The sequence below is a fragment of the Cyprinus carpio genome, chromosome A10, assembly GCF_018340385.1.
Source record: "Cyprinus carpio isolate SPL01 chromosome A10, ASM1834038v1, whole genome shotgun sequence".
Taxonomy (NCBI): domain Eukaryota; kingdom Metazoa; phylum Chordata; class Actinopteri; order Cypriniformes; family Cyprinidae; genus Cyprinus; species Cyprinus carpio.
The window spans coordinates 12,764,694-12,786,963 of record NC_056581.1 but is presented as its reverse complement, the minus strand read 5'-3'; the positions used below and the strand labels follow the sequence as shown (position 1 = coordinate 12,786,963).

Sequence of the window (22,270 nt, the reverse complement as noted above, 5' to 3'; positions counted from 1 at the left end):
TAAACAACCCCTTTAAGAAAATCAGTTATAACTTTAAAGTGTATTTTGTATTTACTTTTTGGTAAGGATTTGTTGCAAAAAAAAAAAAAAAAAATTAAATACGACATATCAGTACCATATATTGTGTGATTTTGGCACATTCTTTTTAATCAAAACTAACTATAAAACTGTTAAAATGTGAGATATGCTTCAAGTATCCCGTGTCTTCCTCACTTGCTAGACTTGAGGCTAAATAAGATCATCGCCGCCATCACCAGCATCATCTCTACTGCGGCTTCTTTCTTCATGCTGAGTTGTTCCATATCCTCATACAGCTCCTCCTTTTTCCTGATGATCTCCTCTGTGCTGTGGGGTATCTTGTTCTCTCTTAAGTTGCTCTCCATAGTGTGACCTGATGAAGGTATCAAAGTCGGAGATGTTCTGCTGGGTGGCTCCAACAGAAGGGGAGTGTCGGGTCCCGGTCTGCTGTCCTGTATGCTGGACTCTCTCTGCCGGCGGGTTTGCTGGTGTCCTGCAGGTCAGCTTGACTCAGGATCCCACGGTCGTATTTCCTCCTCAGAGCTACTTATTACCCAGGACGCTGTAGGCCTCGCTGATCTGAGAGAACCTGAACGCGGCCTCCTCGCTCCCTGCGTTCTTGTCCGGGTGATATATGAAGGACTGTTTATAGTAAGCGGTCTTGATTTGTACGTGCGTGGCGGTCGGGAGAAACTTCCAAAATACTCATAATAAGCAGACTTTGATTTGTATAACGGACTGCCTTTTTTCCTGTGTGCCACTATAAGCTCTGGTTAAAGACATAAACTTCCCTAAATAATCATTTGGAGGTCCATAAAGAGTCTTTTTATAGATGGCTCTCCTTAACTGGCGCTTAAAGTGAGTGCCAGTAGGACTGGACAGGAGAGGGAGTTTTCCATAAGTTCGCAAACACGAGCTCCTCCAGGAGGACACGTGAACTACAGATGCCTTAAACTTCGCTTCATGGCAGTCAGTCCATGTACTAACATTTCCAGAGTTGAGGTTTAACCGCACTTTCACGCTGTCTGTATCTCCACCAGCACGGGCAAAGAGCGTCTTCACAGCCCCGTCTGGAGGAGACGCCAGAGGCTGGCCGGGCTTTTAGCTGCTTGGACACGGTCATTTCGAATCCCACAGAGCTGTGGTGAATTTATTACATCTGCAACATAAGTTGCCGTTGGAACCGGTTTACAGTCTTTATCCAAAAGCGGGAGATTTCGCGTTTTTAAAAGCTTGTAAGCCCCTCTCACGAACCGCAGCCTGACCTCCGCCATTGTGCAGGGATCAACTATAGAAAGCGTCATCGGTTTCAGAATCGACCAATCAGAATTGAGCTTCTTTGCAGGGCTGAGTGAAATTAGACCAATGCCGTGCGAGAAGAATATTTCCAGGTAAGCGATTGGTAGGGCGTTCAGGTTGTTGTTTCATCATAATGGTTACATAATAGCCTGTGCAGAGACTGTTATATTAGGGTCATACCTACAAATCAGTTCCTACTGGAGTTTGAAATGTTTGAACCTATTTTTTGTTATTTATTTGTTTATTTTATTTTTTTAAACTAGTATAGGTCCAAGTATCAGGACATAAGTGGATAGTTACTCAATGGACACACTACTACTATTATTATTATTATTATTATAATTATTATTGTAAATGTGAAAATTCAGTTATTTTAGCTGTTCTATGGACATGAGAAAATGACAAAATGACAAAACAAATCTAAATCATTTAAATTAAGGGCCCTATTAAAATTATGTTCAGTTAAAAAAAAATCACATTATCAATGTTATTACATTTATGGGGCTACACATAAGCACTCAACTAATCCAAGTAATGTGCTGCTTGCCAACTAAAACTAGTTCATGCCCAGGGGTGTGTTAAGAGTTTTGGTGCCCTCTGGACCGCGGGTCTAATCACCCTACTGTTCATAACTAAATAAAATATATACTGTATGCTATATAATTTACCCTTCAAATCTAGTGAATATTTATAGGGGCGTTTCTATGATTGCCCTAAATAAAATTGACGGCTGATGAACTGCGTGCGTGTACACAAGTTACGCACGTTTGTAAATCTCTGTTCATGTTTACGTTTGTCGCGGAGCAAACAGCTGAAAACATTCTAGCAGTACGCTGTCACATACGTAACTTGCGTACGTGCATTACAGCGCACACGAGCGGTCTCGGATTCACCTGATCAGCCTGCAGACCATACCTCTCGCTCGGGGTGTGCTGTGCTACCCTGCCGCCCTCCTGGACATCACAACAGTCGCTGACAGTCCGCGTGTGGGCCTTAATCGACACTCGTGTCAGATCTGCTGTGGGTGTGTGCATGCAGCATAATGGAGCAGGCGAAACCCCGAACGGAGAGCCGCCTCCGCTTTCCTTCAGCGCAGCAGCTCCGCTCCAAATGGCAGCATCACGGGTGAGGAGGCTCGCGCAGGAGGGGCGGACGGTCCCTCCTCAGCCCAGAGTGATGGTGGTGTTCTCGGCTGCGAGTGACACTGAGAATCAGGGAGATGCGATGTCGGGCGCGGACACCGGGGAAGAGGTGTATCGCAAACCAGCCATACCTATTTCTAATTTTAATCTAGGGAAGCCCCTTCGCGCTTTAGACGCACCTGAGGAGGTAAGTACCCGAGGTTTAAAGAGGATGTGCTATTTTTATAACAGGGTAGTTGTAGTGTGATGCATGGAAGTTAAATGCAAATTAAAATGCCCACGTTAATCTGCGTTTCGCTCCTTTAATTGTTTGTTTGGTTTTTCTAAAAGATCATCTGGAGGAGCCGTGTCAAAGTTTTCCAGATTCTCGTGCTTTCTCGTGACCGTTTCCACAGGCAACAGATGTATTTAGCGTGTTTGCGTCCTGAATGCTGCAATCTGATTGGTTCTTTATTCCAGTGGGGCGGGTGGACGTCGTTTCTGATTGGTTCCTATCACACGCCCAACAAATCATATCGAATGGATTAAACTAATCGTGTTTTGCAAGGTCTATTATGTTAAAGGTGTCGCCGCAGGTTTCTGCTGACAAACCTGCTTGTCCTGTCAAACATGTGTAATATGATTAGCCCAACACCTTTGTTTATGATCGCCAACGGGTTTTAATAATTATTTTAAACGCAACAGCATTCAAATGAACCGGGGAGGGGACAGATCCTGTTTTTCTAGTAGATAGTTAAGAAGTTCCCGTGCATAACTATAACTTTTAGTACAGTGATATATATGTTATACACTACCGTTCAAAAGTTTGTAGTTAGTAAAAACAGACAGACATTTATAATGTTACAAAAGATTTCTATTTCAAATATGCTATTCTCTTAAACGCTATATTCATCAGAGAATCCTAAAAACAAAATGCACCGTGTGGTTTCTGCATCACTGTTTTCAGTATCAATACTAATAGGAACTGTTTGAGAAATATTTCTTCAGTCTCAAATCATTCTAATATGCTGATTTGGCACTGAAGTAATGGCTGATGAAAATTCAGCTTTGCCATAATTTTAAAATATGTTTAAAATTAAAAAACTCGTATTTTCCATTCTAATAAAATTTCAAAATAATACTGTTTTTTTTATTCAAATAAATGCATCTTAGGTGAGCATAAGAGACTTATTTCAAAAACATTCGTCTTAACCCATACTAGTGTACCTTCAGACTAATGTAAAAGACTAATGTATAATAGAGTAATGTCTATTTCTGTTCTTCCTCTCTCTCCATAGTTCCCCGAGGTCATCCCCCTGAATGTAGGAGGATCATATTTCACCACTCGGCTATCCACCCTGCGACGTTATGAGGACACAATGCTGGCTGCCATGTTTAGTGGCCGCCACCACATTCCCAGGGATGCAGAGGGACGATATTTCATAGACCGAGACGGAGCATATTTTGGGTTAGTGTTTAGATTAATAAAATCTGATTATGGTCAGTGCCTACTAGTTCCCAAAGATACAAAGCAAACATTTTGATTATCTGGATTCAGCTTTTATTATTTCATTACTGGATTACTTAAATAACTGCTTGATATGATGCTTATATGTACTTCTCTGGCATTAGGGATATTCTGAATTTCTTGCGAGAGGGGTGAGCTGCCTCAGAGGGACCGTGTTCGTGCGGTGCACAGGGAAGCTCAGTATTATGCTATTGGGCCTCTTTTGGAAAGCCTTGAAGACACGCAACCACTTACCGGAGAGAAAGTGCGACAGGCTTTTCTTGATCTTTTGCCCTATTATAAAGGTAATATAAAATCATAAATAAAAAATAGGGGTTTTCCGTTTGATTGAACAGTTGTCCCCTTTTCTTCTAGAAAATCTTGAGCGCATCGTGGAGATTGCAAAACTTCGTGCAATGCAGCGGAAGGCTCGTTTTGCAAAATTGAAGATCTGTGTTTACAAGGAGGAGATGCCCATCACCCCTTATGAAAGACCACTGTTTAATTCGCTGCGATTTGAGCGCTCGGAGAGTGAGGCCAAGTTGTTTGAGCACCATTGTGAGGTTGACGTGTCCTTCGGGCCCTGGGAGGCAGTGGCGGATGTTTATGACCTTCTTCACTGCATAGTTAGCGACCTGGCAGAGCGTGGCATCTCTGCTGACCAGCAATGCATCGGCGTGTGTGACAAACACCTCATTAACCACTACTACTGCAAAAGGCCAATCTATGAGTTTAAAATCACCTGGTGGTGAAGGTGAGGTGTTTTAGGTGAGGTCTCTATTGCCAAGAACTGAGATGTGCAAGTTTGAGCAAATGATGTTTGCTGCTGTCTACAGTTATATGAAACCAGCAGGATCATGGAGTCCTACTCAAAATGAGTGGAAATAATGACAAGCTTTTGAAAAAGATGGCTATAATTGTGGCATTTGCTCTTTTGTTTCTTCATGAAACTGCAGTTTGCAACTCAAATTTTCTTTTATGGGCAGCTCTGTTAATTCCTTAGTTTTTGTAAGTAATTGTTTAACTTAGTTAATTTAGAAAAACCTGGAATCATTTTGCCCAGTTGTAGTTCTAAAGGGAATTTTCTGGGATCATCCTCAGAGGAAGTGAACTTATGTGAAACAGTGTTTCCTGTTCTAAATATAACATCTCTTAAGTATGTTTCCGTGTTAGATGTAATGAATGTATTAACAGTTTGATCGAAGAATCAGTCAACTGGACCCATATTCGGAAATTGAAAGTCTGTCATTGCTTGTGATGTATTTCTTAAAAAACCTTTTTCCCCTACAGTATTTTAAAATGACTTTACCCCATTTGTTTTACATGACTTATATATTTAGGACCTGATCCATGTCCTGTTTCCAGTAATGAACACCATAGATCATGCAATCTCTACATATACTGACTTTAACAAGAATACAAATGTCTGGTGTCTACAGCCACCCAAAGCTTCACATAAAGCCTTCTAAAATAAACATACATCACATAAAAGTATAAAAGTTTTGATTTATGTCAAAAAAAATAAACTGTTCTCAAAGGAGAGCCCAAAATAAGTTTATGTACTAAAATAAATGACCTTAATATGAATTAAAAGGAGTATATTTGAAATTATACTAATGACTGTTAGCCACCTTATTGCAGGTTAGGTTGCCTATTTTGCTACTTTGACACTTTGTGAAGTTATTTTCTGCTGCCAATAGCATTTGTCTATGCTTTTAATTGCTGTAACCCTCAACAAGTTTAGCTGATTTAGCTTTATTTGTTATTTTAGTCATCTGAAACCTCTGTCTCTCATTGGTTTGCTGTAAGAGCTGTGAAGGCCATGCGAAGTTGCAAGAGCTCTCTGTGTTTTGGCAGCAGAATATCTAATACCAGTTAAAATGCACAGAATAATCCTAACTGGGATTCAGTTTCAGTCTTGCCCAGTTTACGTTATGTTGCTCAAGTTTAAACTGATGCATATTTGTTCTCTGTTGTACATTTGTTAAATACTGTTGTTTGTATTGCATTCCTGTACTGGCTCTTATTGTGCTGATAATAAACAATATATTTTGCAATTTATATAAAAGCAGATCCCTTTTTTTCCCCTTTATACATGTAAACGTAATAATAATAATAATAATGCTATCATAGATCATGGATAACAAATGTACAAAAGAAGATGAATGCGCTCTATTTATCATAGAGAATGTTGACATTCCGAGATCAGCCCACCTATAGCCCCGCCCACAGCCCCGCCCACACAACCCATACACCAGTCGCGAGGATATGATGTAATTTAATTGTGATCCTGGAGAAGAGACTGCTGACGAGGTATCTGTCGCTGTCCGGTAGATTAACATTAAAAATCAGTATCGCTTTAGACTAGTAATATATATTTGTCTTATATCTTGCCGACAATGAGCTGTTGCGTTTGTTTTTAACCGCGTAACTTAGCTGTTTTGCTAGCTTGACGTGTCTGCCTGCTGCGGATTGAATGACACTTTGTGTTTTTTTTTTAGCCGATAATGTATTTTCTAGGTTACTTTTAAACCTCTATTAGTCAATTAATGAATGTTTAATCTTCATCATACCGGCATTGAACGATGTCAGTAACGTTATATGATGTTATACCTGGAGTTTAATTTAATGTAAATCAGTGTTAAAATCGTTTCTGCTTTTAAGCATTTATTTCATTGAAACGATAAAGACACAAGATGAAACACTTTTGAACTACTCACTTTTTCGTTTCGATGGACTTTTACTGCGTCATTGGTTGTTTAATAATTCTCAGTATAATTTAGACACCATTTTTTTAAGGTTAGGTGAATTCAGGTTAATTGGGACATTTTTCCCAGACATCTCAATGGCAACAAGTGTCCCAATTTACCTGAATTCACCCTGTATAATTATTAAAACTATGCATTTGACTAGTTTACTTGCCCTTTAGCTCTAAATATCTGATTTTCACATAGTTTCATTTTTAAATCTGCTCCGAGTCTTTAAATGACTCATCTTGTCTCATTTAAATGGCAATGTTGACAACTCTGGTGTGTGTTTTGCAAGAGTTGTATGTCTTTGCAGAGCACATTATGTAACCCGACTCCTGTTGTCTTGGTGCATGAACTGCAGACCGGATGTGCAAATTCAGATCACAATGACAAGACATGTTTCTTTACCTAGACAAAAGGGACACAATGAATCAGCGCTCGGAGCGACGGGGGATCCATGTGGACCAATCAGAACTGCTGTGTAAGAAAGGCTGCGGTTACTATGGCAATGCTGCATGGCAGGGCCTATGTTCCAAGTGCTGGAGGGAGGAGTACCAGAGAGCTCGGCAAAGACAGATCCAGGAGGACTGGGCTCTGGCTGAGAAGTGAGTTGGACACAGTGGAATTAAACCGCAGTGGTTTGGTTTTGTTAGATCACGCATCAAGTATTATTTAAAATAAACATTCAGCATCATCAAGACATTCATAAAGCAGAAATGATGTTCAGACAGACTGCTGTAATGATGTGCTTCCTGTCGCAGGCTGCAGCGAGAAGAGGAGGCGGCTTATGTCAGCAGTCACGGTTCCTCTCAGACCCAGCCCCCACAGTCCCACTCTCAGCACTCTCTCGCCACCTTCTCTAAGTTTGAGGAGAAGAAAACCAATGAGAAGACCCGTAAGGTCACCACCGTAAAGAAGTTCTTCAGCCCCTCCTCCCGCACGGCCCCTAAAAAAGGTACAAGGAGGGTGGGATTGGAGTGATATAAGTGTGATTTGTGGGGGGGGGGGGGGGGGGGTTGCAGTAGGAGGAGTTGGCTGATGTCCAGGACTGGGTGTGTTCTTATTCATCTGCCACCACAAAATTATTATTAGTTGGACAAGTGAAAACTGATTTGAAATACAGTGGAGCTTTACAGACTTGTGTCAGTGCTGTAGGTTTTCCTTGCGTCGCCACTTTTCTCTCAGAGCCCAAAATACAAAATCACCCATTCTTTTGCTTCTGGATTCTTTTGGAAATCATGCTTATTTATTTCATATGCAAATGATCGCCCTCATCATCATACATAGTCCCAGTTTGATTTTACCTTGTCATTGGATGGCATCTCTCTGATCAAGCCTTAAATTCTCTGCATGCAACATCCAAACAGCAATTTGTAATTTATGCTAGGTTATTATTACTTTAATGGACCTGAATGTTGGCAGTTTAAAAGGCTTTATCATTGAAACATTAAGTAAAGACCGTTCAAAAGTTCATTGGGATCAGTAAGATTTTCTGATTTTGAAATAAATCTCTTATGCTTACCATGGCTGAATTAATAAAGTAAAAGCGTATTATTTTGTGAAAAGTTTTATTATAAAATGTTATTTATTCTTGTGATGCAAAGCTGAATTTTCAGCAGCATTACTCCAGTCTTCAGTGTCACATGATCCTTCAGAAATCATTCTAATATGCTGCTTTGGTGCTCAAGAAACTTTACTGTCACCTTGGAATAATTGAATGCATTCTTGCTGATTTTTTTTTACTGAACCCAAACTTTAAAACGGTAGTGTAAGTCATCCTTGCTTGATTTAATAGTTATATATTCATTTGCTGTCACATGATTTTATCATTTGTCCATCATGTTCTTATGAGATGATTTTATTTGAACAAGTGATCCACCCTTCATCTCTCAGTTTGTTTCTTTCATCCCGTTGCTGTTCTGCCGTTCTGTCTGATCTCCGCCCCACCTCTCCCACATTTTTCATCCATTTCACTCCCTTTCGCCCGTTTCCCTTGCCTACCCTGGGTGTTTTAGTCCCCCCTGAAAAAGAAAGCGAGAAACAGTGGGAAGAGGAGAAGTTGCAGGGCAGGAGGGAGAGCCATGGAGAAAACCTCCTGAGGGATCTGAAGGGCATTTTTACCCAACCCTGGGAGATGGCCTCCCCCACTGAAGGTAACAGACAGAGCTGAAGGAAAATCTGGGGTTATGAAAAGGGAACGTGGGAGGAGATTGCAGTGTTCATCTTTTCTGAGGTGGACCAGCATTCCTTGTGTGATTTGATGTTCTGTGTTGAAGAGCTAACTGTCTAAAAGTGTCTTTACTAAAAGTATTTCACAGAGTACAGCAACTATTTTCATTTGATGTTCCCCTCAGCTGTTCTTTGTGACATACTGCCCTGATCCATACCGTAGTGTAGTGTGTATTTGTTCATTTCTCTATGTTGGTTGTGTGTGCGTCACATGATTGAATTGACCCTACCATTTTTTTTTCATGTTCACTGTTTCATTGTCATGCGTCCTCCTCTTTTTCTTGTCAATCTGGTGGCAGCTCTGGTATCGAGGCTGAGAGGTGGGTATTAGTGCCACATCACTGTAGCCCTCCAGCACAAATCACAGAAAACAAACCAGTGCATCACTGTTATATATGAGCTGCATGCATTCAGGCTGAAACCCTTCTAATGCTCCATTACTGTCAATGGGGCGTTTAGAAAGACAGGTGCAACAGCATTTAGAACATCTGTTTGTTTAGTATTTAACCAAAGCATGCTGGTCCCAGAATTCTCTCTAAATTCATTCAGCTACTCTATTACAGTCTTTGACTCTGTTCGGATGTCAAAGGTGTTGGCATGGTAACAGATCAATATTTTAGTAGAATGGCCTACTTCTGACAAGGTTTTCCTCTCAATGGGCTGCAAGTCAATTTATGAATATATGATATGTAACATTTTATGTTGTTTATGCAGTGGGTTCTTTCTTTATTCTGTGCAGAATGTCATGTGTAATTCAGCTGAATATTTCTACTGAAATAATTAGTTTTTTCTTGAATATTATTGGCTGAAATTGCTTAATTTCACATGGCATTCTGTGATGAAAACTAACTTTTTAACTTCCATTTTCATCCGATCCAATTTAATATCAACTTTATGCTTATACAGCTTGTTTCTAAACATTCTGTGCGCTTATTTGTGTTCCTCAGAGAGCCACGAGGGTAAAGCGCCCAGTCCCTCCATTACCCGTCAGTCCAGCATCGAGACTGATCGCGTGTCACGAGACTTTGTGGAGTTCCTCAAGACCTTACAGAAGCCTGGCAGAGAGGTCCACAAGCAGAGCCGTGGTTTCATAGAGAGTATGGGAAATAAAAAGGTGAGAATCAGGGTCACGTGCCCACATCAAATTTGAATGTTAATCATTTAAGTAAACAAATTCTTTTGTATTTGTTCTTATTTGAAGGATCTCAGTGCTGAAGAGCTGTCTGAGTGTGTGCAGGACTTTTATCAGGGCATGTCTGACCGACTCTTGAATCATTTTAAAGGTAGAATTCATGCTTCGGAGAAACTTGGCAGCAGTGAATTGGTCAAAAATCATTTGGTTTGAATCATTTTAATTAAATACTCACTGAATCCATTAGAGCGGATACTGAATCTGATTCATCTGCTGTCTGGTTGTTTTGTTGTAATTGAATTTTATGAAAGATTGTCAAAAATGGTTTTGTTTTGTATGTACTTGGGGCAGGGATGTAACGATTAACTGCAAGCCGGTTGAAAATCGATTCAATGTGACCATTCAAATCGGTTGAGATGCTAAACAAATCGCGATTCATTTAGGGATAGGAGTTTATATGAATGTCTGACGAGAACGTACTGTCTTTAGAAAAGTTTAGATGGTATTTTTGTATAATGTATAGTGCAGCACTGCTTTGTTTACAGCGGTAACCAAGGGAATGCTTTAAGCGCCACCTGCTGGCAGAAAGTGAATCTGTGTCTCATTCAGCTCGTCTGCTGTTGCTGTTACATGCAGATATTTTTTAAGTATAGTTTCATAAAACTGAAGTCAAACCATTTTGTTTTTGCTTAAAATTTTGAAATTATACAATCTAATTTAGATTAAAAACTGCTCATGTTGCATGTTTGCAGCATCTTTTTATGGATCATGATGAAAATGCAGTGGTTGCCTGCCTCTAGTTTTAAATGGAAAGATCACAGACAAAGCCTTATTTCATTTATATGAGGAGATTTCTTTTATTTGTGTTACTTATTTATTTGATTTGGCGCTTGTTTTAAAATTTCCATTACATTTATATTAAAATTTTGTCATTTAGTAGACTCTGTACAAAGCGACTTACAAATGAGGACAATAGAAGCAATCAAAAAACCAACAAAAGAGCAGTAATAAGCAAGTGCTATATTAGTATATTATTATAGTGTTATATTTCGATTTCACAAAGAAACGTGCAGCATTTTGTCCAAGCAATAAGAAAAGGACAAATTTAATTTATAATGTCTTAAATATCATTTTTAAAAAAAAACAAAAAAAAAAACTTGTGAATCGAATCGTGAAATCAAAATCGTGAATTGGATTGAATCGTGAGTTGAGTGAATCGTTACAAAAATATTTTTCTTTAAATATGGTCAGGCTGGGTCATTAAAATGGGTGAGATTTTTAGAGCCAAGATATCTAAACCAGTTAGCCCTGATCTTGGATAAAGCAATATTTATTAATATTTATTAATATATATATATACTTTTTTATATATACTTTTTTTTTCATATTATATTTTTTATTTTATTTAAGCTTGATGACAGTTAACAAGAACAGTTTTTAAAAGTTTTAGTTAACAAAAACAACACTGGGGCAAATCCAGTACATCCAGCCACCATGTCTGCTAACCACTTAAGAAAACATTGTTGTTCCAGAATGGTGATGTGGGAGTGGGGTTATATAACAAACTGATTTCACTGATTTCATTCAAGACACAAGTATGTGAGGTATCTAAAGGATTTTTATCTGTCCCTTCAGCTGTCCTCTGTAGAATGCTTTAATCGGACCATAATGGTTATTTAGATTTTTGTACATTTATACTTGCCTTTTATGGTTAGCAAGTGTGTTCCAGAAGACAGATTAATTTTGTTTTTCTAATATAAACCTCAGTGGGTTCTTTCCTCAGGCTCCTCTGAGAAAGTGGATAGAGTAATGGACCAAGTGGAAAAATACATCATGACTCGACTCTACAAGAGTGTCTTCTGTCCAGAGACCTCAGATGATGAGAAAAAAGACCTGGCCACCCAGCGCAGGATTCGGTCAGCCAGTGTTTAGTATTGTTTATATGCTATTATAGTATTGTTTAATATTTTAAATTAGGTTGTATTTACATTTTTTTCAAATATATATTTCTCATTAGCTTGAATTTTATTTCAGTGTAAGTTTTAGTAATTTTCCTTCTTTAGCTTCAACTTATTTTGGCTAGTTACCAAAATAGTATTTTTAATTTTCATTTAAGTTTTACATTAAATATTGATATTTTAACAACACACTCCATATTATATGCCCCATATCAGTATGAACTTTATACATGAAAATTCCTCAAGTAAATATGATTCTTTTATGCTATTCACCTTTAAAATCTTGGTCAAATAATGGTTTTCCAGGGCCTTACACTGGGTAAACCATTCAGATGTTGTGTGTTCCTGGCGAGGAGATCCCTGAGGTTTCGGATAGTGTAGTCAAAGCCATCACCGGTGAGTCTGCAAGGATGGTACTGTTTTGTCTTTAAGTTGCTACTTTCCATCAAGATACAAGGAGATTATTTTCTTATTATTTTTGTCTACCTCAGATATCATTGAGATGGACTCCAAGCGTGTGCCCAGGGATAAACTGGCCTGCATCACCAGTTGCAGCAAGCATATCTTTAACACCATCAGAGTCACCAAGAATGAACCAGCTTCTGCAGATGACTTCCTACCCACCCTCATTTATATTGTGTTGAAGGCGAACCCGCCACGGCTGCAGTCCAACATCCAGTACATCACACGTTTCTGCAACCCTTCAAGACTCATGACGGGAGAGGACGGATACTACTTCACCAACCTAGTGGGTCCACACATAATTTAGAGTGGCTCAAAAATCATTTATGTCCAGACAGACTCATTTTTGTGGAATAATTTGGTTCAAAAATGTATTTATTTTACTTTAAAATAAGTGCCCCTTGGTTTTATATTTTGTTATCTAATGCAATGACATTAATACATTTTAAAGGAATAGTCCACCCATGGAAATTCTGTCATATTTTATCTTCATGTTATTCTAAACCTTTATGACTTACTTTCTTCTGTGGAGCACAAAAGAAGATATTTTGAAGAATGCTGGTAATTAAACAGTTTTGGTTCAAATTCGCTTCCACTGTTTGAACAAAAAATACAATAAGAAACAATCAAAAACATTGTTCAAAAATTTTTAGTGCTCCACAGAAGAAAGTAAGTCATACAGGTTTGCAACAACATGAGAATGAGTAAATGATGGCAAAATATTCATTTTTATGTGAACTATCCATTTAAGTGTGGCAAAAGTGTCCCAAAACTGTTTGAGGCTACTATAATTACTTCTGAGTCTGGCTGGCCATATGCTTACTGTGAATAAACCTTACTGTTTAGTCTAGCCTAATCATTTCTTTGTTCTTTTTCATTCTATTTACTCAATTTTCATCTTCATCACGTGTTCCCTGCAGTGCTGTGCCGTTGCCTTCATAGAGAAGCTGGATGCCCAGTCGTTGAATCTCAGTCCTGAGGAATTTGAGCGTTACATGTCCGGTCAGGCTTCCCCTCGACGACAAGACGATCCTGCAGCCTGGCCCCAGAGTGGTTCCCGTGTCAACCCAGCACTTAGCCAGATCCATCATAACCTCAAGCTCCTATCCAACCTTGAGAAAAGACAGCAGCAGGTCACTGAAGGGGCGCAGAACCTGCAGACCGAACTGGCAGAATGGCAGGACAGTGTGGCCCGCGAGGTGCAGGAAATCCTGGAGCGGTACCCACTGGAGATCAAACCACGAGCATCTGCGATCGATGCAGAGAATGTGGAGAACGACAGGCTGCCACCACCCCTTCAGCCACAAGTGTTTGCGGGTTAGCATCGTGTAATGTCCTCTGGAGTGAATAAGCCAGCGACATGGTCGTACCAGACGGGTAAAGCATTTTTAAATGCATTGGCTGCTCTTGTTCAAGTTCTCCACTCCTTCACTGTATATGGGCTGTTACCATTCCATTTGTCTTTTTAAATTTGCTTACAGTCCCCCGTCATATCTTTTCTGAAAACACATTCTTGTGTGACTACATTTGTGCAGCTGATTCATAACGGACGAGGCAGACTTTGTGTTACTAAATAAGCTTTTTCTAACCTGGTTTTGGAAGATCTGTCAGCAATTTGATCTACCTTAATACAAGTTTGTTTTAAATTAGTGAATCAAATAGCTGCTTATACGTCCTCTTAATGTGATTGCAGTTTTTATGTGATCATACACCACATATCAGCGTTTCTTTTGTAGATAACTCATGTTTACTGTAGGGTGTTGATGTGCATTTTTTTCCTTTATTGTGGTTTTTATGGATGTATAATTTTTTTTTTTGCTGCTCATACTGTATACTTTGGAAGTTTAAAGTTGAGCCCCATGCAGATTTTTATGTTTTTAAAGGAATTTTGGCGTATTTTGGTACATTTCCTTATTAAATGCTTGGTCACGTAGTTGATCAGATTTACTGTTGTGCAGACGATTCAGCAATAAACACTGTGTACATGGGAATTTGTTTATTTACAAATGAAAATATAGGTATAAAGCTGTGCATTTGCTCACCTAAATTTATGCAATTATGTTATGGTGACACAACTGCAGGTTGCTTTTCCTCCCAAGATAGGTATGACATTAACATGTTTTGCATTTGATGTTATCAGCATTATCCAAACCCGATTTGTGATAAGTTTTAATTTTAATACTGCCCCAGCTGTAACTATAACAGGTACTTCACAAAACACTATATTCATGTGAAAAAAAAATGGTTTAATTCACAGTAATGATGATGATTTATGACTGTGTGTGATATTTTAACTGAACTGTTTTATGTATGATGTAAATATAAATTTGAGGTGTGTTATTTTGCTGTGTAAATCATTATTTATCATTCTGTAGCACCAAAATAAATCAGCAAAGCACAATGCTGACATCTGATGGTAGAAAATAGTCAGCATAAAAATGTGTGTGTGTGTGTAATATATATATATAATATATATATATATATATATATATATCTAGTACTGTATATATTATATATATATAGTCTGATATATATGTATATACACCATGTTTTAAACCCAGTGCTTGACAAAGATCATGTGTTTTATTTCTCTTCGTTTTGAAGCATACACTATAAAGTCTAGTACTGTATAAGTGCTTGTTAAGTGGTAGGTGAGGATACGGTGTGCAGATGTCAGTCTGATAACTCGAATATCTCTGAAGTTGTTTGAGTTAAATAACGTGTCTCTTCATTGGTATAGCCTGAACCAGTAACACTGAAATCAATCCTCAAATTTGCACGTTCATGTGGACTTTGAAAATGGCCCTGTTTAATGAGCCAACAGATCTTTGCAGCCCCACCAAACCTGAGTGTGGTACGATGGTTCCTCTGTACTCAAAGCTTAAGCGATGAATCAATAATGACCCCTCCAGATTTGTTCTTCAGTATAGAATATGTACTCGCGTCTTTAAAATTTGATTGTAGGCCAGTGTCTCTCAGGAGAGTTCAGAGGCTCCACAAGTGATACGCTGAGGTCTTGATTTAAGTACTCTACATTTGAAGTCATTACTCAGACAATATGTGACAGGGATTTTGGTTTTGTTATTTGAGGCATTGATATAGCTTGTATTATATGATTTTGGATTAGAATTATTTGACAGAAACACATCACCTACCCTTCATTAGTTTGAACTAATGTTACTTTTACTGTTACACTAGAAAACAAATACATAGTGTCAGTTTGTCATAAGATTCTAAAATTTGACATAAAATCTAAGAATTTAGTTACAAAAACGGTAAAAATCCGTTAAAAACTGGTAAGAAGCACAGCTGAATGTTTATGAATTAAATATTTGATGTTGGCGCTTTTAAGTAGGCGTGTCATAAAGCTTAATGAACCGCCCACTCGAAATGCGCGTTCGTTATTGGTTAATGCTATTCCGATCAGCACCCAACAGTGAATACGATTGGTGGATACGGTTTCCCATGGTGACTGACACGATCTCCCATGGTGACCGACATTGACATATAGGCGCTAGTACATTGCTGCTTGCTGCTTGCTGCTGCTAGTCCGTTAACAAGCAGTCTGATGCTGCAAAACCTGCTTATAAAAAACTAAATTAATAGCGTTTGATGTAGACAGTCGGAGTGACGGATTCGAGGGCAACACTGAAAGGTAAATGCATTTAGAGAGATACGAGGTTTTTCTGTATGTTGAAGTTTTGAGCAAACCCCCCTTAAGCTAACTTGCTAAATGCTAACCTGCGCTACATCACCTGCTAGTATTTGTAATATTATCTGTTTATTGTATCGGTAACTTATGTCAGTCGTTTCATATTTCTCTCTGTATTGGCATTGAGTTCTAAGCTCGCACGTGAAGATGTTGGATGGTTTCTTGTTGGTTGTGCTCGAATATTGTCCCTGCGGGCATATTTAATAGATGACAGCGTTTGTTATTGGTGGAACTGTTCATTATAGCGACCATTTATTATGGGTTGTTTGGTTGTTAAAGTCAACAGTCTGTGAACGTTTACCTTTGATATTTTGTATTTGACACCGTTATGTGCTTTATAAAACCACGAAGGCCTCCATCACACATTTCATCATGTGTTTTGGCCATCTGCAGTCATCTAAGCTCATACAGATGAACGTCTTCTGTCACTTCAGCTCAGCGTTGCCAGACATATTTATCGGTGTCTACAATCTGAAAAAAATACTGCAGACTGTGTGCCTGATACAGCTGTAGTTCTAATGAAATGTGAGCATCTAAATTGTCTCTGCTCTCTGTTTTCTATTGCAGTGAAAGCACCAGGATTCTCCCGTCAGGTATATTTGACTGTCAGAATTAAAACTGGCTGAGATGGATGAGCAGAGTGTTGAGGTATGTTTACAGTGTGTGTGTGAGTTTTATGCTAACAGGCATCAAGTTGCCTTGTGTTTATAGACAACTTGTTGTGAAACATTACTTTTAACCTTTACCCAAATGGAAAAATCTGCCAGTGTTAACTCACCTTCAAGTCATTCAAATGTGAATAGCTTTCCTTCTTCCATGGAACACAAAAGGTGAATTTATGAATATCTTAATAGGAATATTCTAAACATGCTTGTCATAATAATAAAATATATTCAGGACTCCCAAATGACAAAATAAAGATCTTGAAAGTTATTGATCCATAAGATTTGTGCGCTATATTACAAGTTTGAAGCACACAAGAAAGTAAAGGGTGAGTAAAATTAAAACAGATTTTTCATTTTTGGCTGAACTGTCTTTTTTAAAGGAGTAGTTCACCCAAAAATAAACATTTTCTGAAAATTCACTCACCCATTGGCTGTCTAAGATTTAGATGAGTTTGTTTCTTCTTTAGAACAGATTTGGAGAAATTTATCCTTACATCACTTGCTCATCAGTGGATCCTCTTCAGTGAATGGGTGCCGTCAGAATGAGATTCCGAACAGCTGATAAAAACATCACGATAATCCACAAGTAGTACATCAATTCATGTATTGTGAAGTGAAAAGCTGCATTATTGAAATAAACAACTCTATCAAGATGTTTTTTAACTTCAGACTATTGCTTCCAGATAAAATATGCATCCTTTATCCATAATATTGCTTTCTCCAGTAAAAAAGTAATTTCATCTGAATGAGGACTGAAATATGCATAGAGCACTGGAGATTAATTGATTATTTTGGCCAGAAGTGATGGATTTAAGTTAAAAAGTCTTAATGTTGGATTTGTTTCTCACAAACATGCATTTTTTTTGCTTTACCAGATTATTAATTCATTATTAATTCAAGATCATTAATTGAATAGTGTGGATTATTGTGATGTTTTATCAGACGTTTGGACTCTCATTCTGACGTCACCCATTCACTGCGGAGGATCCTTTGATGAGCAAGTGATGTAATGATAAATTTCTCCAAATCTGTTCCAGTGAAGAAACTGGAGCAAATTTATATTTTTGGGTGAACTATTCCTTTAAGAACATAAACTGTTTGATTATATTATAGTAAATATTTTTAGTGTCAATGTTAATGTGTTCATGTATCAACTAATAAGCTCATTATATGTTGCCTAAAATTTGACAGAATGCTTTCCTTTTCAAGTGTTTCTCTGAATTGCCTCTTCTCTTGCGTCCCTTTTCAGAGTATAGCGGAAGTCTTCCGCTGCTTCATTTGCATGGAAAAGCTGCGTGATGCCCGTCTCTGCCCTCACTGTTCCAAACTGTGCTGTTTCAGCTGCATACGGGGTGAGCAAACACATGCATACGCACTCATTAACAACACAATGAACATACTACACAAAGCCTAGAGCAGCTCAAAGTGTCTGTCTAATTAATCAACGCTCCCTCTGCTCGCTTTATTGTGTCAGCTTGACAGGACATGACTAAATTCATATGTACAGTGGTATAGAAAAGAATCACCCCCCCTTTAAAATAATCACATTTTGTTGCTTTGCAGCCTGAAATGAATGTATATAGACTGATATATTTAGGTTGTTTTTGCCAAAACGCTTTAAGTAATGAGCAGTTATAGATGTTTTTTTAAATGCTTTTCCCATTGCCCCATGTTGGGAAGAATCCTACTAATAAAACACTTAATGTATTTTAATAATTGACCTCTTATTGGTTTGAAGGATAAGCCAAGACAGCATTTATAAATGAGTAAATTTGATTCTTCTGTTTTCTTCCCGGCAGCGATGGTTGACTGAACAGAGAGCTCAATGTCCCCACTGTCGGTAAGTTCTGAGGTTCAGCTTCAAATGATGAATGTTTTGAGCTACGACGGTCTCTGCAGTGAATCTAGAGGATTAAGTATTGATTTTTCTATTGTTAGAGTTCACAGAATGAGATCATTTCGGGGAAAGGAAGCACTGATTAGTTACATTAAGGAGACCGCATCCAAAAAACTTAAGACAACTGGACCAGAGCCACCTGATATTTGGCAACAGAAACACACTTACATAATTGCCAAACCAGAGCTTTATAATTAAAGATCAAACACAACTCCTTTATCTGGAGTGCTGGAACAGATTCGTCCCTGATCCCATACTAACTTTTGGCTGATTTTTAAAAACTTTAAATGATATACAAACATTACAGAGTTTTATAGAATCAACTTTAATCCAACTTGCGACAATACCCATCTCATTCCTCTGTCTTCTCTCCATGTAAAAAAAAAAGTAATAATAGCAAATATGTATATGGTCCTTTTGGCTAATCAAACTTCTGTTGTATTCAGAGCTCCGCTTCAGCTGAGGGAACTGGTCAACTGTCGCTGGGCAGAGGAAGTGACTCAACAACTGGACACACTGCAGCTCTGCAACTCACAAAGCATGAGGAGAACGACAAAGACAAGTGAGCAATACACTTATTTACGCTGAATATTAAAACATATTTATATCACGGCTTTTCATACTTTTGAATATTGAAACAATGAAATCTATACATTAGAAAGCATTTTATTAGGACAAATAGGCATGGTATAATGTTTTCATAAAGAAAAGATACGCAATGAGTTATATTTTTGTTTTCATGTTCTTGGATGACTAAGCGACCGATTAGTGTAGAGTTAATACTGACTGTCAGTGTCTCTCTCCTCACTCTTCCATTCTCTTACGCTAACAGGTGTGAGAACCATCATGAGAAGTTGAGTGTGTTCTGCTGGACTTGTAAGAAGTGCATCTGTCACCAGTGCGCTCTGTGGGGTGGCATGGTACGCAATTCTGAATTCAAAACATATTAGTCAGGCTGGTGGATTACATATATGGTGTCATTTCCTCAGATCCAAATGTGTTGATAAAACATGACTGGTCACACATCGGAGCAAATTATCAATGGATAATACTGTGCCTAATGTGAATGAATGTCAGTTTGTTTTTAAACAGGAACTTGCTTATTTTCTTCTCCTCTCGACAGCACGGAGGTCATACGTTCAAACCCCTGGCCGAGATCTATGAGCAGCATGTGACAAAGGTGAACGAGGAGGTGGCCAAGCTGCGGCGCCGGTTAATGGAGCTGATTAGTCTGGTTCAAGAAGTGGTAAGCACCCTCTTTTCTCATTCACACCCACACTGAGCCATTTAGATGTGTTCTGAGTTGACAGTTTTGTAATTGATGCTAGTTTACCAACCACAAATCCCCTTTAGATGGAACTGCTAATGACAAATCAAATGTTATCTAATTACATGTATTCCTGGTTTGATAAGTGTGTTCGAAGGCGTTTTACATAATGTAAAATTCCAGGACTTCAAGACACCCACACACAAATCCATCAGCTACTGTTTCTAGCTCACTTTTGAATCCTGTGTCAGGTTATTGTCCTATAGAGGGCGCCACAGCACAAAACAAATTTGCTTTACATGGACAAGTACATCAGGAAAAGTCTTCCTTGATTAATGCTGATGGTTTTGACACATTAAATGTTCAGTGTTAGTGCATACAATATTGTTTAAAAAGTTTCGGGGGGTCGGTAGGATTTTAATGTTTTTTGAAAGATGTGTATTATACTCCCCTGGCTGTGTTTTATTGATCAAAAATACAGTAAAAATAGTTATATTATAAAATATTACAATTTAACATTTTATATACACATACGTTTAGTCAAATAATATACATTTTGGAAGTTTTTTAAGAACTATAACAAATATCCCTTGCAGTTTGTGTTTTTAGGAGAAGAACGTTTGAGGCGGTGCGTGGGGCGAAGGATGAGAGGGTGAGGGAAATCCGGAATGCTGTGGAAATGATGATTGCTCGTCTTGATAATCAGCTCAAGAACAAACTCATCACACTCATGGGTACAAACATGCTTTTGTTCTGACGATTTTCATGTAATCTGATACTTGCGGTAATATTGGTCTAATGTAGACGTTGCTGCACCCACCCACAGGACAGAAAGACCTCTCTGACACAGGAGACGGAACTGCTGGAGTCTAGGCTCTGCTGCAGGAATGTGGGAACACCATATGGTGTGTGGATCTGGTATAGCAGTAAAATAAAGCAGACATTGCAAGGGGTTTTTTTTAGACTGCACTGAAAATATGCCATTCATTCAAATACTACAATTAAAACTTAAAAAAAAACATGCAGGATAATAATTTCAGATATTTTTAATTTGTTGACAAGTGTGTTTTTCACACCCCGCAGCTGCGTGTTTTGTGCAGTAAAGAGCGAGCTGATCTCCAAGAGTCCAGAGATCCTGCTCATGTTCCAGCAGGTTCACAGGAAAAACCCATGCAGGTTCTTTTGTCACCACTCCTGTCCCCCCCGACTTCACCAGGTACACAAACTTAGACACTGTACCTGTTATATTGCTGCCTCACACAGTAGGGCTGCACGATTGTGTGTCGTTTAAAGCATCGAATCGCGGGTGTACGAATCCCACAATAGTCACATCGCAGGATGTGCGATGTAGGCTGTCGTAGTTGATCCGTTATTCATTAACCGTACTGGCCAGCTGCGCTTCCCGGCCCTTGACGAATGTGATTCGCGGATTAATTGCACAGACTTAACCATCATAGAGTGAAAGTTTTATATTTTGCATGTGTTTTTAAGTCCTGTCAGTTTAACAGGGCGCATATAAGAACGAGCAGAGAGAGAGAGAGAGAGAGAGCCCCGGCCGCACGCGTTGCGCTCACACCTTTACCGTCTTTTCAAACGAAAACACGAGCGGGTCTTGCTCTCTCTCCCTCGCGCATATTAATCAAAATCAATTGTTGGACACGATGTGTGTCGAACAAAAAAAATTATAAATAAATAAATAAAAAAAAACTATCCAGTGTTGAAATGTTTTCTGTGTTGTCAAATCTTGTTGCGATATCCTAAACTGCAGAGATAATTACACAACGCGTGTCGTACACGTCTGATTCGCGAACTAATGATTCCTTTGAACCGATTCAATTTAATAAATGGTTTAAACAACTGACCTGTCCAACACTGAACTCACGAGACGTCTGAATTGGTGTATAAAAAAATCTGGAACACTTTTCAATAATGTTCTATTTATTAAACTATTTAACTACATTATTTAACATTTACTATTACTAAACTGCACTTCTAACAACCATTGTTAATTTCAACATTTAGGCTATAGCCTTCGTTGTTGAAATCAAAAGTTGTACAGTATTTGTTAACATAGTTAATGCCACTGTGAAGTAACATTACCAAACAATGAACAGCTGTGTTTTTACAGCTGATAAACCAAGATAAACAAAGATTAATAAATATAGTAACAAAAGTATTGCTTGTGGTAAGTTCATGTTAGTTTAATATGTTAACAATTCAAACCATATCCTAAAGTTACAAACAAATAATTTA

At 38.4% G+C, this 22,270-nt stretch overlaps 2 protein-coding genes and 2 pseudogenes across 2 annotated transcripts; 3 read left to right on the top strand and 1 right to left on the bottom strand.

The window, feature by feature from the left end:
* Nucleotides 1-209: 209 nt before the first annotated feature.
* Nucleotides 210-1,141, bottom strand: LOC122146343 (annotated as a pseudogene).
* Nucleotides 1,142-1,741: 600 nt separating this feature from the next.
* Nucleotides 1,742-6,000, top strand: LOC109096867 (BTB/POZ domain-containing protein KCTD7-like). The gene is given in 5 exon segments (XM_019110534.2): nt 1,742-2,646; nt 3,737-3,906; nt 4,071-4,095; nt 4,097-4,250; nt 4,321-6,000. Coding segments are annotated over 5 exon segments (1,023 nt in total). The 5' UTR covers nt 1,742-2,349; the 3' UTR covers nt 4,698-6,000.
* A 1,107-nt stretch (nt 6,001-7,107) lies between these two features.
* On the top strand, nt 7,108-14,053 carry LOC122134121 (rab5 GDP/GTP exchange factor-like). The gene is given in 11 exon segments (XM_042765254.1): nt 7,108-7,300; nt 7,457-7,650; nt 8,711-8,848; nt 9,224-9,244; nt 9,872-10,038; nt 10,126-10,207; nt 11,840-11,972; nt 12,321-12,336; nt 12,338-12,410; nt 12,506-12,762; nt 13,397-14,053. Coding segments are annotated over 11 exon segments (1,662 nt in total). The 5' UTR covers nt 7,108-7,121; the 3' UTR covers nt 13,799-14,053.
* A 1,859-nt stretch (nt 14,054-15,912) lies between these two features.
* The window catches only part of LOC122134593, a 30,541-nt pseudogene continuing 24,183 nt past the window's right edge, over nt 15,913-22,270 (top strand).